The 14,720-nt window shown below is 36.0% G+C and overlaps 3 protein-coding genes across 4 annotated transcripts; 1 reads left to right on the top strand and 2 right to left on the bottom strand.

Annotated features, from left to right (window-relative positions):
* The first annotated feature begins 6,159 nt into the window (after positions 1-6,159).
* LOC109186181 (leucine-rich repeat extensin-like protein 4) lies at positions 6,160-7,787 on the top strand. Its single transcript, XM_019336106.1, has one exon. The coding sequence runs from the start codon at positions 6,230-6,232 to the stop codon at positions 7,511-7,513; it is 1,284 nt and encodes a 427-aa protein (XP_019191651.1). The 5' UTR covers positions 6,160-6,229; the 3' UTR covers positions 7,514-7,787.
* Positions 7,788-8,613: 826 nt separating this feature from the next.
* Positions 8,614-11,516, bottom strand: LOC109186712 (acid phosphatase 1-like). Of its 2 annotated transcripts, XR_002055165.1 has the most exons (4): positions 11,036-11,516; positions 9,386-9,595; positions 9,004-9,253; positions 8,614-8,847 (listed from the first exon to the last, which is right to left on the bottom strand). XR_002055165.1 is itself a non-coding variant. In XM_019336819.1 (3 exons), the coding sequence occupies exons 1-3, from the start codon at positions 11,455-11,457 to the stop codon at positions 9,076-9,078; spliced, it is 810 nt and encodes a 269-aa protein (XP_019192364.1). In that variant the 5' UTR covers positions 11,458-11,516; the 3' UTR covers positions 9,003-9,075. The 2 variants fall into 2 exon arrangements, 1 of the variants encoding a protein (XP_019192364.1); XM_019336819.1 differs by lacking the exon at positions 8,614-8,847 and having other exon boundaries at positions 9,003-9,253.
* A 465-nt stretch (positions 11,517-11,981) lies between these two features.
* Positions 11,982-13,927, bottom strand: LOC109186711. The gene is made up of 2 exons (XM_019336818.1): positions 13,139-13,927; positions 11,982-13,044 (listed from the first exon to the last, which is right to left on the bottom strand). Exons 1-2 carry the CDS (start codon positions 13,723-13,725, stop codon positions 12,384-12,386), a joined length of 1,248 nt encoding a protein of 415 aa, XP_019192363.1. The 5' UTR covers positions 13,726-13,927; the 3' UTR covers positions 11,982-12,383.
* Positions 13,928-14,720: the final 793 nt, after the last annotated feature.

Below are 14,720 nucleotides of genomic sequence, written 5' to 3'. Positions count from 1 at the left end.
ATGGCAGCTTCATTGTAGTTTCTGAATGAAGGGAATGGAATAAAGGTTCGAATAAGGAATTAAAAGGACAACAGACACCTTTATTACCACTTAACATATAAATATATATTGGTGCTTTGTTTTTTTTTTTTTTTTTTAATATTTGACAGTCACTATAAATTTAAACTAAGAATTGAATCTCTCGTTAATATTATATAATTAAGATAGTATATCTTCTCAATACATATTGTTAAATTTAATTAGAGAGTCAAATCCAGTATCCTGTCATATAAATATGACACCAGTTGTTACATAAGTATAAGGAAATAAAGTTTACCTTGTTACTAATTATAATTTTTAACGTAGTGACGCGCTTCATCCAATTTTTAAGCATGTTGTGTAGTTGAGACTAGCAGATGTTGGAGAGAAGATTTTTGGACAGAGCACCCATTATTAATTCATCATTTCCTAATGTGGCACTATATATGTGATTAGATTACTCTACATCAATTTTCAAAAAAAAAAAGATTACTCTACATCATTTATTTATTTATTTTAGTTTTATTTATTTCATTATCCAAATAAATACACTACTATATATGAGCATGACCAAATTAACATTAAAGATACTAAAAGTACTGGAAAAATAAAAATCAAAACTGCAATTTTAAGCCAAGATCTGAATATGTGATTCTTTCTGCTATAGGAGAGATTAAAAATAAAGTGTGTTTAATACACTTGTTTCTTATATTTATACAGAAGGAATACAAATGATATATATGATATGATGCAGTCATGATCCTTTGGGATCATCACCTAACTCGCCACCGCCTTGGTATATATAGTATATACTATATATATACATAAGGACATTGAATTATATTGAAGTATATGTAAGTATATACACATTATAAAATAATAATAATAATAATAATAATAATAATAATAATAATAATAATAATAATAATAATAATAATAATAATAATAAATAATATGGATTTTATTTTATTAATTCATAGAAGAGTTGGAAAATCCATCACTTGTTTTTAAGCAATATGAGACCCCAAAGTGTGGATCAACTCGTTTACCACTATATCAATGTTGCACTAATACTAATTATTAAGATGCAATGCTTATGAGTGCGCTAAAAACTATAACTAATAGCGAAAGTTTAATTCCATTTTATTATACTTGCAGATCGGAGTAATCAATTCAACGTCACATTTTGATGGCAAGATATTGGACTCGACCCTCCAAGCCTCCGCCCAAACAAGGGTAAGGAGTTCAAACCTAGTAGCTTGGAACATTTAATACAACTATAAGATTAAAGGTTCAGTTCTTGTGAAGGGTGCACCACAAACTTTGCATGTGTGACCTAATTTGAATCCGAATTAATCTCATAGTGCGTGCTTGAATCGCCCCGATATTTGCTACAAATTAAAACTGTTCATTGTATCAAGAAAAAAGTATTAGGCACCAAAGTTAATATTATTTCTTCATATATTTATATTTGGTATATATATATAAAAATGAAAGAAAGGGAAGTCCAAGTTGGAAGTATGGAGAGGCTGGGAAGTGTCTGTTTCCACATGCAATGAAGGGGCAGGTCCTGTCCTGTCCTGTTCAACCTAAAAAGTTGGTATTCAATTCTTTCACTTTATGCAAGATTTTGGGTGCTTTTGAAAGGTGGAATATGTCTCTTCTCTATTGGATTATTCCCACAACCAACCACACTATACCATATATATATATATAAAGATTATTACTCATGAATTGAACTATCATCAATTTTTAGCAGCACAGTATATATGTATGTAGTGTACAGATTCAATCCCATCCTCATGGAATAGAAGGTGCATTTGGTAGTGCATTGAGGAATAATCTTTTCTCTCTCTCTCTCTCTATCTCTCTGGTGATTTTAATTTAATTTTTATATATATGGGTAGATTATGTTTCAGAATGGGGTTTAGCAACTTTTTTGGATTCTTGAAACAAGCTAAGGGAGGGCAGGCTTGCTTGCTTTAGTTGCTTTTTAGTGTGTTGGAAGACCACATTTCTATGTTTCATTTCCTAATTAATTACCTTAACTTTAATCTATCCTGTCATCTATCACTACCTCCAATAACAAAGGTGGATTTTGGAGGTATTTGTTTTAATTATTCTTTGGGTTCATTCTATAATCTTTATGCCACCTGGGGCATGCATCTTTGCAAACCCTAACACTAATGGCAGGCAGACCTTATTAAGAAAACACTTCTAAGGGTTTTTTCTTGATTTTTAAAATGAAAAACTGTACGTGTAAGTAAACATGCACTCTTGTTATCTATTCTTCAGTTTTTTAGTTTTATATCTAAAAAGTTGAAAATTTGCTGTGGTTAGTCAATTGGATTGAAATTGAGCTTCTATTTACATTAATTGGATTGAAATTAAGCTTCTATTATGATGATGGATTCCTTTTGACATAACACTTCATTCACAAAGTATGAACTTGGAAGCTGTTGGTATTTGACGGATGGATTTTAAATGAATAGGACATATTAGATATCCTAAGATATAATTTCAAAAAAAAAAAAAAAAAAAAAAAAGATATCCTAAGATATTATGTATAGTTATACATGTATTAGATGAACTATGACAAGGGATTGTTTCAATCGCAAAAATTTCACTTGAAAGAGTAAAAATCTAATGAATGTGCATGGTACATTTAAAGTAATTCTATTGACCACTCTGATCGGCAAATTATTGTGTGGAGCATGGTCCACATAGCTGTGTGGATCACGGTTCAAAACGACGTCATTGAATATTATGAGTTAGAATAATGTACTTTATGTGTTAGAATTATTAAACTTCTATGATAAGATAATGCACTTTGTGAATTAGAATAACATACATTATGCATTAAAATAATGTATATAATGCTTTAGAATAATATACATTATGAGTTATACAAATGTATGTTACAATGTGTCGTGTGAAAAAAAAAAAATACACAAAACGACGTCATTTTTTGGACTGTGATCCACACAACTATGTAAACCACCACCCTCGCATCTTATTACTACTGAATTAATAGCTTTAATCTCACTATTACTCCAAACCCAATATAATGTGTATTATTATATTTTATCTTCTCTTTAATAAAGTATAAAGCTATCTTCAATCTGATTGGGGACTTTCTCCAGGATACATGACTAACATGGCCGGGTTCCCATGCTTATTTGGGTTGAAAATGGCCCATTTTATCTAATAGCATTTGCATGGATAGTTATGCTGTGCATCCGCATGCACCATGTATGGTGCATACGGATGCAAAAACGACGTCGTTTTATTAAAAACGCGCGTCTCCCCTTAAAAAAAAAAAATTCAGGTTCGATTCTCAGCAACAGCATTATGTTGTTCATTCATTCTGGAATTATAGTTCATAGATTATGGAATTTTAGTTCATTGATTCTGGAATTATAGTTCATCGATTCTGGAATTGTAGTTCATCGATTCTGAAATTTTAGTTCATAGATTTTGGAATTTTAGTTCATTCATTCTGGAATTTTTAGTTCATAGATTAGATTCTGGAATTTTAGTTCATAGATTCTGGAATTATAGTTCATCGATTATGGAATTTTAATTCATATGTTGTTGCTGAGAATCGAACCTAAATTTTTTTTTTAAGGGAAGATGCGCGTTTTTAATAAAACGGCGTCGTTTTTGCATCCGTATGCACCATGCATGGTGCATACGGATGCACAGCATAATTTGCCAAGAAAGCCAAACACACTGTAAGGCCCGCAAATATACAATTGGGCTAGGCCCTCAAATACTTCTGCTTTAGTATTAGACCCATAACCTTGTGTTCCAATTGTTATGCCATGGACCCGAGTCCACCAGACAAGGTGGACCCAAGTCCAAAATGATGCAGCTTTACGTGTATGGAATAACAGTGTCATTAGTGACACCGCTTTTTCAGTCAATGATATGTTATTTTGTGAATATAGAGTTTAAAAATTGTGAATATAGATTTAAAAATTGTGTTATACTGTTGAAGATAGAGTTCTGTAAGTGTGAATATAGAATTATGAAATTGTGAATATAGAGTTCTGTAATTGCGAATATAGAGTTTAAAAATTGAGAATATAAAGTTCTGCAATTGTGAATATTGAGTTCTGTAATTTTGTATATTGAGATCTAAAATTGTGAATAGTCAGTTCTAAATTGTGAATATAGAGTTTTAAAATTGTGAATATAGAGTTCAAAAATTATGAATATAAAGTTCAAAAATTGTGAATATAGAAAAACGAATTCTGGAAACAAACGGCAAGTTAAAGGAAGGAAGTAATTTTTTTCTTTTTTTTTAAATTCAGATGACGTCGTTTTGAACTCGGGTCCACGTCATAATTTTCCCTTGTGGTAAGAAGTCAGAACCATTACCGGCCCCAAAGATTTAGCAATTGTTATACCATTTGGCATTTACCAATATTCATTTTGTATTGTGGACCTTAGGGGCAAATTTTTCTATGAACCATGGTCCATAGAAGCGTGGACCATGAATATAAAATACATTTTAATATACTAAAAGTACATTATTTGTGTATTGAATGTACATTATTTGATAATATACAAAATAATATACTTTCAATACTCAAATAATATACTTTTAGTATATTAAAAATGAACTTTTTAATTATAGTCCACAGAGCTGTGTGGATCATGGTCCATGGAATAATGAATTGACCTTAAGGCAATCACATAAGTGATTTTTTGTAGAAAAGAAAAGGAAAAAATTATGGTGGGTTTTTAACAAATGGCCGGAGGGGTGGGATTTTTAGTGGTTTTTACTCTTGCAAATAAAAAAAAAATTGTAGGGTCCACTAAATGGGGAAAGAAGAGAAAGCACCCGCGCCACTCTCGTGTGTGGGAAACTCAACGCCCAGTTGGGCGCGTAAAGAAACTATTTCTTTTTCTCTTTTTTTGTCAAAATTTGTTTTTTTTTTCTCTCTCTTTTTTCTTCTTCTCTCTTCCCTCCTCTCTCCTCTCTCCTACATGGACTTGAAAAAATTAACAAAAAATGCACATGAATAAGGTTGCTCTTAGTCCAAAATGCATTCAGATTATGTACATGTAATTAACATATTATATATATTCAGTTAATAAATTATATGCATATTACAATTAATATTTTATATACCTGTAGTTAATAAATTATATACTCCGTACCTATTACAACTACGTATTATGTACCTTCAATTAATTCATTATGCAGATACATAATCTAGATGTCAATTTTAGATTTAGGTTCATAATGTAAGGTGGACCATGGTCCATGGTATAATTTACCAAGATTTAGTACAAAGAATCTTGGCTGTCTTAAATTTGACATATTTCGTATGGTTTCACGGTCGGGAACATCTTCATGTTACAAAATGACCACTGCAAAAACATTAAAAAATTCCTGTAATAATCTCAATAGATCTGGAAAACTCATCTCTGTAATACTTAGACACTAATAGCCTGTGACTTAAGCGAAAAGAACGAGTATCATAAATGTTCTTCGTCGAGAATTATGATACTTAATTAGACAATGTTCAAATTTTCGAATATTGTCTTCCCCAAATTTAATTTCTGCTTCTTCTTTTTTTTTTTTTTTTGGTCTGAAAATGAGAGTTTGAATATGTTACAGTATTTATAGGGTTTGTGGCACAGTGACAGAATGTATTGGTTGTGTTTGATTAATCCATTACCAACCACCGAATTGGCATTAAAAGCTGCAAAAAATCCCAAGAAAGAAAAAAAAAAAAAAATCCATTTAGGTGTTAACAGGTTTCAGTCATTTCACTGCATGAACAGTTGAATATGTATGAATAATTAATGTATGCAAAATGAAGAAAATTTGTGTATATGTAGGCCAGAAGATGTCCAACAATGCAAACCCCACACCCTGTTTTATCATCAATGCTTCAACTTTTTTTTTTTTTTTTTTGAAATATTTTCCCGATTATGCCAAACTAATTTTAAATCGTGAAACATTTCCAAAAGTTATTGAAGGAATTAAATCGTGAATCGCTCCGTTAGCGCTAGGTTCACACCTCTTGCGTGTACATTTTGCGCATAAATGATCTTTATCACCTTATTTTCAGTGAGATTCGAATACTCACACTACTGTTAGAGTAAGGCTTTAAGATGATCGGTCGAACTGACTAAATAGCGTGGGCTATTGCAACCATATTTACACAACCATACAAGAAACTCCATCATATTCATGTATGCATCTTTCACTATTCATCTCAAAATGGGAAAGGCCTGGATTCTGGCTGCAGCTCTCCTCCAAGCCATTGCCATTGAAGCTGCCGTGAGTGTTGGTGGTGGTGGTGGTGGTTTTGGTGTTGGAGTGGGAGTTGGAATAGGTGGTGGGGGTGGGGGTGGGGGGGTGTGGATTGGGGGTGGAGGGGTTGGTAGTCCAAGCCCATCTGGGAGTGGTGGCTCAGAATCAAAGCTCCAGAAAGCTTACACTGCTCTCCAAGCATGGAAATCTGCAATCTCAAATGACCCATTGGGGATTTTGAGCTCCTGGGTTGGCTCAAATGTGTGCAACTACAAAGGGGTTTTCTGCTCATCATCTTCTCAAGAAGAAGAGGCAGTTGTGGCAGGTATAGATCTCAACCATGCAAATCTTCAAGGCATTCTTGTAAAGGAGCTGTCTTTGTTAACAGACCTCTCTCTTCTCCACCTCAACACCAATAGGTTTTCAGGGACAATCCCAGAAACCTTGAGAGACCTCACATCACTCACTGAGCTTGACCTCAGTAACAACCAATTCTCAGGTCCTTTTCCCACAACTGTTCTTTTCATCCCAAATCTCCTCTACTTAGACCTCAGATTCAATGCCTTCTCTGGGCCCATCCCTAATGACCTCTTCAACAAGAACCTTGATGCAATTTTCCTCAACAACAATCAGTTCAGTGGGGAATTGCCTCAGAATCTGGGGAATTCTCCAGCTTCTGTAATAAATCTGGCTAACAACAAGCTCTCTGGGGAGATCCCCTTCAGTTTGGGGTACATGGGTTCAAGAGCCAAGGAAATCTTGTTCCTCAATAACCAGCTAACAGGCTGCATCCCTGAAGGGATTGGGATGTGGGCAGATTTGCAGGTTCTTGATGTGAGCCACAATTCTTTGATGGGTCATTTGCCTGACTCCATTTCTTGCTTGGGTGACATTGAAGTCCTCAACTTGGCACACAACAAGCTCACTGGGGAATTAGCAGACCTGGTTTGCTCACTCAGGAGTCTCGTGAATTTGACATTGGCTTACAATTTCTTCTCCGGGTTGAGCCAAGAATGCAACCACCTCTCTTTAAGGAATGTGGGGTTTGATTTCTCCCTCAACTGCATTCCGGGAAAGCAGATGCAAAGGCCCCAACCAGATTGCTCTATCGTCCCAGGTGGTAGCCTCAGTTGTCTTAGAATTCCTGCAGTTAAGCCTATTGTTTGTGGAACATTGCTTGGTGATCAGGAGACTAGTAATCAAAGCCCTCCTTCTCATTGATTTGGGTCAAGGAGAAAGGTGGAAAATTCTACTGTTAGACTCGCAGTTTCAAGACAATTGAGATTGTTCAACCTAAATTCAGGTTAGTTTAACCTTAGAATTTTCTTGTTGTAATACAGGTTAGTACTGGCTAACTCTCATTGCAACTTGGAGAGTTGTTATACCTTGAGCATTGTAGCATTCTTGGCCTATTTCTTCAAGACTAATGCATATAGATATGTAAGTTTATGATCTGTCAAACATGCCAAAACAGAATGCCAACATCTACCTTGTACCTTGTATGGTTGAAATGCTTTAACTAAATCTCTAGTTGGCAGAGGATAACTACCATTTCATTGCTAGTATGAAGGCTAAACTTGCCCGAATTACAACTTAACTAGCCAGTCGATCCAAAATAAGGTTAATATATTTCTTTATTGGCAACTGCATCCTTCTGAGTGGTTCAAATTTTTCTGGTAACCACTGAGTGGTATGAAGGGGGAACTTGTCCGAGTCACTACTTAGCTGGTCAGTCAATTCAAAATAAGGTTAAAAGTTTTTTCAATAGTCACTGAGTGATATGAATTTGCCTCGTTGTGAGCATAACAAACACTTTGGAGAACCTCCTAGTGGGTGAAAACTGAAATGCATGAATCATTATAACCCATTTTGTTTTTATTCACCCAAATCATTTTTAATGAACTTTTTTGTTATTGTGGGTCGAATATCATGAGCCCCATGACAACAATTTCACATGTGAGAAAAGATGATTGATTTTGGAATGTCATTTTTCCCATTTTGACATCACATGGATCCATGCTGGGACAAAAAAAAATTGGCCCAACATGTGACTGGCAATTGTTGGAAATGACCATTGATTAGTCCTCTTGTCCACCACTCCACTAGCAGGTCATTTTCAGGTTATAGTAACTGAGAAAAGAGTTCAGCTGCTTCATGTGAGGACTTCCCTATGGTGTTGTGAAAAGCACCTTTTTTGCCACATGAATCAACTACAAACATATCACTATAAGTCAGGTAGATCAGAAATGGATAAATTTCAGAGATTTCTTGAAAGTAAATTCAGATCAGCATATCTGATCTCATCAAGTAAATCCAGACTGTCACAAGGAAAACATGTATCCAGGTGTAAGAGTAATCTCAACAGAAGAGGCCTGGCTTGAGAAAACAGTTTAAAATGGTTGTACAACAATGGGATTACTCCCTCTCTCCCAAATTCATTACATACTGTAAAATATAATACAAATTTTAATGAAAAGTACACATTTTTACTCCTTTTGCCCATGAATGATGACATGAATAAAAATTGTGTTTATTTTAGGATAGTAGACAACAATTTTTTTGGTCAGGCCATGAGGTGTCCTGAGCATGCCCTAATGTAGGAGGCACCTTTAAGCTCGTACCATACTCAGACTAATCCACATTCGCACAGGGCCGGCCCAATTAAGGGGCAAAGTGCTGGCCATATTGGTTTTTCCATAGTAGACAACAATTTGGGATGTACTAAAAAGGAAATGTTGAAAGCCTTTTTGGTTATAGGAAGTATAAAAGTTGGAGAATTGTCATCAGGCAATGTAGTACATGGGATTGGGGAGTTTAAAAGACCTTTCGGCTACTGCAAATCCCACCAAGTCACTCCACTGATCTCCAGAGCATCCATGGATCCTGTAGCCTTCATCCTCTAATTCCTTTCTCTTCTGGGATTTGTAGACAGTGGCCAATGTCCCTTGATCAGAGGGCCCCCTGTTTCATAACAACATTGTATAATCAATCATCAAATTATTTGGTCAAGCATTTTTTTTTTCTAAAATGTTTGATATGATGTACAAATTTTGGTTTTTGATAGGGGTGTGTGTGTTTCCTAATTCCCAGTACCTCAAAATTAGCCTTTCCCAATTGCTATATCCAGCATATTGCAGATTCTTTTCTGTACTTTCCCTTTGATATTCACTCCGACCTGTCAGCAAGAAAATTGTAAACCCTTGCTTCCGTAGCTCCTTGTACAATCTTAAACTTGCAGGTATGGCAGGGGCTTCAGCCAAATCCACCCATTCATCAAAGGAACTTTCATCAAAGATATCTGCCCTGCATCCAAAAGAGTAGCTTATAACCAACACAGGTATAGCTGAGAAGGATTAAAAGCACTTGCCATTACAAAGCTTTAGATGCCAAAAAAGTCAAAAGTTTTTAGCAAGAACACAAATAAACAAAGCTCTTAAATACCCTATATTCTTCTTATTTATCCAGAATCAAAGAAAAATAAATATCTACTCAATCATTAATTCATTATTATTATACAATAACAGCACAAAGATATATAGAAAGCAGGCAGGCAAAATTTCAAGCCCCTTGTACACACTAAAAGCATTTGAAGTTGTGTGACTGTTTATCAAGGTAATCATCAATAGGCTCCAAATCTAACTATTCCCCCATCACACTCTCAAAATGAAGACTAAGGCTTATTATACAATACACAATAAAACAAATTATTCATCTAGAAAAATGACACATTTAGTCCCTTTTGTGTAGATTTAGTCTATACTCTATAGGTTTTTAATGAAGTATGGATTTGGTTCTGACATTAGGGTAGGGACCAAATCTGCCATTTTGCTATTAATCTAGGGATTAAATCAACACTACAATCACAATTGAGAGACTAAAAGTGCTAAGAGTTTAGAATGACTTTATGAAAGTAACTAAGAGTGTAGAATGGCTTTTGTTATTACAAGGCAGGACTCACTAACTTTTCAAAGTGAGTTTGTCATAAATGATATTTTAACATTTTATTGTTCACATAATGTTTATGCAACCTTGGAACTCAATATGAATGAGATTAACATATTATTCTTCCAAACATTGGTGGGCAGAGACACCGACAAAAACAAAAATTAGCATGCCAGACCTGTTAATGAAATCCATTTTCAGAATAAAGTTCTTTTTCACTAATTGCACCATGATTATTGGGATTCTAGTGTTTGGTTTAAAATAACGGGCATATGTGGATTTTAACTTGTAATATTGCAAGTGGTTCAGTTTTAAATATAATGAATTAAATTGCAGTCTTAGATTCAATTAACTAGGCAGAGTGTTTTTTCTTGAGTGACTTTGTATACACCATAGGCTACATAATAAGATTGATCCACAGTAATAAAGAGCTCATGCTATGAATCACAACCATTTATAAAGCTGAAATCAAGAGCAATAATACAAGCATTGGAAAATTGCATTTTTTGTCTTTCCCTAAAGTTTTTATGGTTTTTTTTCCAGAGAAAATTCATAGGTTGAAGAACAAAATAAGAAATGTCATACTCATACACTCATACAATCTTTCAGGATGAATATGAATTCAGCATAATTTATATGTTTCAATTTTTCAACATTCAAAGAATTTAGTGAAATTATGTACTTTCTTCTCAGAAAAATTAGATTTTATTCTTTCATACTGATATGAAATTATACTCCTCATTTTTTTACTAAACGACGAAATATACCATATCCTAATACCCAAGATAAAAGCTCACTCACCCGAATCCATGAGCATCGTAGTAGGGAACGTTCGACAGCAACGTCTCATCAATGTCGAAGACCCAAGCATCCTTCCCATCGCCGGCGACACTCACTGTCTTCGCGAACGCCAGAGAAGCGTTTGCAACGGCATCGGAATCCGAGCGGTACCTGTCGCCCGTCATGTAATCCTGTACAAATACCCGACATCTCTCCGGGATCACAATCCAGCTGGGAGCGTCATTGGTCTCGACGGTGAACTTCCAGCTATCGCAGTACAAATCATCATCTTTCGGAATTTTCCGGTGACGGACTATCCGATCGATGGCGAAGAGGTCGCCGAGTTCCGCCGTGAAGGGGAAAACTGATTGGGCGGCAGATGTGGAAATCAATGGGAGGAAGATGAAGAACGTTGTAACGACGACGTTTCGAGCCAAAGCCATGCCTGATTGTTCAGTGTGTGGCGTCGTGAGTCCTCTGCAGGAGTGAAACTTAAAACAGACATATATGTCATCATATACGTCATCATTTATATTATAAATGAATATTTATTCTTCTTCCCAAATGAATATTTATATCATTACTATATCTAGTTGTATATTATAAATGAATATTTATATTCTTACTATATCTGATTGTATCATTACTATGTGGTTCTAATGGTATTCGGGTTAAACTTCCATTTAGAAAGTTACGAGTTCGAGCCTCAGTGGTTCATTCAAAAAAAAAAAAATATGAGAGGGAATACAAGTTGGGAGTTTAAAATGAAAGTACACCAAATATTTTCTCAATTATGACAATTAGATTGAATAAAAATACCACAACCTAATAACATCCATCCTATAGAAGAGAGTGTCTTTGTAATTAGTATTTCATTTCGGGTGTTCCTCGTCTCGATAATTAATTGAACAAAAAAAATGAACCAAATCGAATGACCACTATTGGATCAAATATAGAATATGATAAATTAATAAATTTTGACAAACAAATTGCTCACTGTTTAATTTGTCTGTACAATATCAATCTGTAACACACAAACTGTTACAAACTTCATATTTATGGTACATTGAAGCTAAGCCCAAAAAAAAATTTTAAAAAATTCACTCATCAGATCAATACAGGTCACACTCGTTCACACGAACTTAGCTCAATAGTTCAGTAGACAGTATTTAGAAGAAGAAATAATATTTCTCAAAGTAGACAGATCTCTTGTGCGCACAAACATAACTTCCCTAAGGATAATATAATGTCAAGAATGGGTTCTCTTGGGTCGATTGGTTAACCAATTAAAAAAAAAAATTTGTATTGTGCATCTTCATGCTCAGACCAATGGCCAAAAATATTTTTTTTGAAGATGATGAATAAAGGTTTAAGAGAAAGAGTAGTGATGGTCATGATCATGGCAAAGCTCCTTCCTGAGTTTCTGGGAGAAAAGCTTGCAAGCATCCATGCTAAGATCAATGGCGGCTGAAACCGCAACAAAGAGAGCCGCATCCGGCATGCAGGTCACGTGTTTCACCCCAACCTGAACCCAAGGGCACCCATTTTTCCCTTCACCTTCAACGCTCGAGCTCATCACAAATCCCCGAATCGCCGGCGACTGTTTCCTCGCCGCCGCGTTGTCTATGCAGAAAACCCCGCCTTTCTTCACGTTCATGGTGCCCTCTGCAATGGGCGCTCCGTTGTTCAAACCCGAATCCGAAACCAGCTCGAATTTGTAGCCCAGCCCGTCCACCGGCCCTCTCTCCCGCCACGCTTCCAGCCGCCCCCACGGCTTCCAGCTGCTCACGGAGCCGCCGTTCGGCCGGAGGATCAGCCACGCGCCGGGATTCGATCGGGAAACGCGGTCGGATCCTGGGGAGGATGGAACGAACGGAGTTATCATTGAAGCTGCGGCGACAGATGAGCCTGAGAGATCGTAGATTATTATCATCCACCCCTTTCGATCCCTCCCAGGTTTCTCCCTGCTTTCGCCGGAAAATGTTCTCATCCACCCTCTGTTCTTTAAGGTAAATTCCGATGGCAGAGATCTGATGATGAAACATTAAAAAAAAATAAAATGTCAAAAGAATTTCTCATAATTCCTAATCCTTATATATGAGATAAAAGATAACAATTAATCACCGTGTCCGGTTGTTTCTGTCGGCGCTAAACTTGCAGCTAAAAACTGGCTGCCGGATATTCCCCTGAATCTGGAAAACCACGGGGCTGCACTCCGGTTCACCCTCGAACTGGAAAACGAACCGGGGGTCCGGTTCAGACCGGACGACCAAATGCAGGACCGGTTCGCCGCCGAGCTTGGTCCACCCGTTCTGGAACACGACGGGCCTCGACTCCGCCCCGCTGAGATCAACGCTGACCTGCACCTCCCCGAGCAGCTTCCCGGAGGTGACCCCACAGCTGCGCCCCATCCGCCCCGTGAAAACCGAGACTTTTAAGGCGACGGGCTTGCCGGAGAGGCGCTTGAGGGTGGGCGGGTCGAGGTGGAACGCGGCGGCGGAGGCGCAGGAGTCCGGCGGAGACGAGTCCTTGGTGGCGGCGGAGCAGAGCGGGAGAATGGCGGTCTGGGATGATGGGAAATTCTTTAGCTTGAGCTTGGCGTAGCATGGAGTGGTGGAGGGGTGAACTCCGGGACCGGCGGGTTTAGTGGCGGAGGGGAGCTTAACCGCCATTGACTCGATGATCAAACGTACAAATGGGCATGGATCCATCTTCTTCAAACCACAGAGAGATGGGAATGGTGAAGTGAAGTGATGGAGGTGAGGGGAAGAAGAAATGGAATCATGAATAGATAGCGGCAATGAATGAATGAAAGTGGGCTCTCATCTGCTTCAAATATTTCAGTCTTTCTTTCTTCCTCTCTGGAAAAGCTTCTTTTTCTTGTCAGGTAGTCAGACAAATTCCCTCTCGTCAATAACTATACTACTATACTCTATATATGTATATACTCTATTAAATTTGACTTCCTCTTTATTATTTTATTTTTTAATATCCAATTTCGTCATACTATATCTTAAATCTTATGAACCAGTCAGAATATATATATATCCATGATTTTTTCTTTACTATTCTATTTTCCAAAGATGGATTAGATGACATTTTACTATATATGGGATTTCATAAATTATCAACATACAAGTGAGTTATGTCACATAATTTTATATTTAGTATTTATCTTTTACTATATATGGGATTCCATAGATTATCAACATACAAGTGATTTATGTCACATTATTTTATATTTAGTAAAATTTTACCTTTAATTTTATAAAAATAAAAAGATACAGTGGGTTTGATTAGTATATAGTATTGACTTATTGTAGAAAAATATTTGGTAAATTAGATGTTAGCTGATAGCTGATTATATGCAAAATGACTTTTTTTAAAAGCTAATCCAATAAGCTACTTAGAGCAGTTTTTCAAATTTTAACTTTTTGGAGTAATAAGCTGTTACAAAAAAGCTAATTAACCACACACTTATATTGATTGTTTAATTAAGTCAAACAACTAATAGTGGTCAAACAAGTCAAAATTAGAGCTAACTATTTTACTAAATAGTGTCACATTTTTTTTTTGAAAGAAAAAAGACACATTATATTCTTAGTTTGAGGTTTTCATAAGCTATTGTACGTACTAACTAAACCCTAGAAAATATTTGCTATTTGGTATTGATCTATAAGATGACAATAATACCAGGTATAATTAT

Source organism: Ipomoea nil, unplaced genomic scaffold (genome assembly GCF_001879475.1).
Source record: "Ipomoea nil cultivar Tokyo-kokei standard unplaced genomic scaffold, Asagao_1.1 scaffold1407, whole genome shotgun sequence".
In the NCBI taxonomy this organism is placed as follows: Eukaryota; Viridiplantae; Streptophyta; class Magnoliopsida; order Solanales; family Convolvulaceae; genus Ipomoea; species Ipomoea nil.
The sequence above is the reverse complement of the archived record's forward strand: the minus strand, read 5'-3'. Positions and strand labels throughout refer to the sequence as shown.

What these genes read in the sequence shown, in the direction of transcription:
- LOC109186712 (XM_019336819.1), bottom strand. Translation starts at nt 11,457, where the DNA reads ATGGCTTTGGCTCGAAACGTCGTCGTTACAACGTTCTTCATCTTCCTC. An exon ending in TACGATGCTCATGGATTCGG is followed by an intron (nt 9,596 to 11,035) that starts GTGAGTGAGCTT and finishes TTTTGGATGCAG; the next exon opens with GGCAGATATCTTTGATGAAA. An exon ending in TGGGAAAGGCTAATTTTGAG is followed by an intron (nt 9,254 to 9,385) that starts GTACTGGGAATT and finishes GTTATGAAACAG; the next exon opens with GGGGCCCTCTGATCAAGGGA.
- LOC109186711 (XM_019336818.1), bottom strand. Translation starts at nt 13,725, where the DNA reads ATGGATCCATGCCCATTTGTACGTTTGATCATCGAGTCAATGGCGGTT. An exon ending in GACAGAAACAACCGGACACG is followed by an intron (nt 13,045 to 13,138) that starts GTGATTAATTGT and finishes TTTCATCATCAG; the next exon opens with ATCTCTGCCATCGGAATTTA.
- LOC109186181 (XM_019336106.1), top strand. Translation starts at nt 6,230, where the DNA reads ATGTATGCATCTTTCACTATTCATCTCAAAATGGGAAAGGCCTGGATT.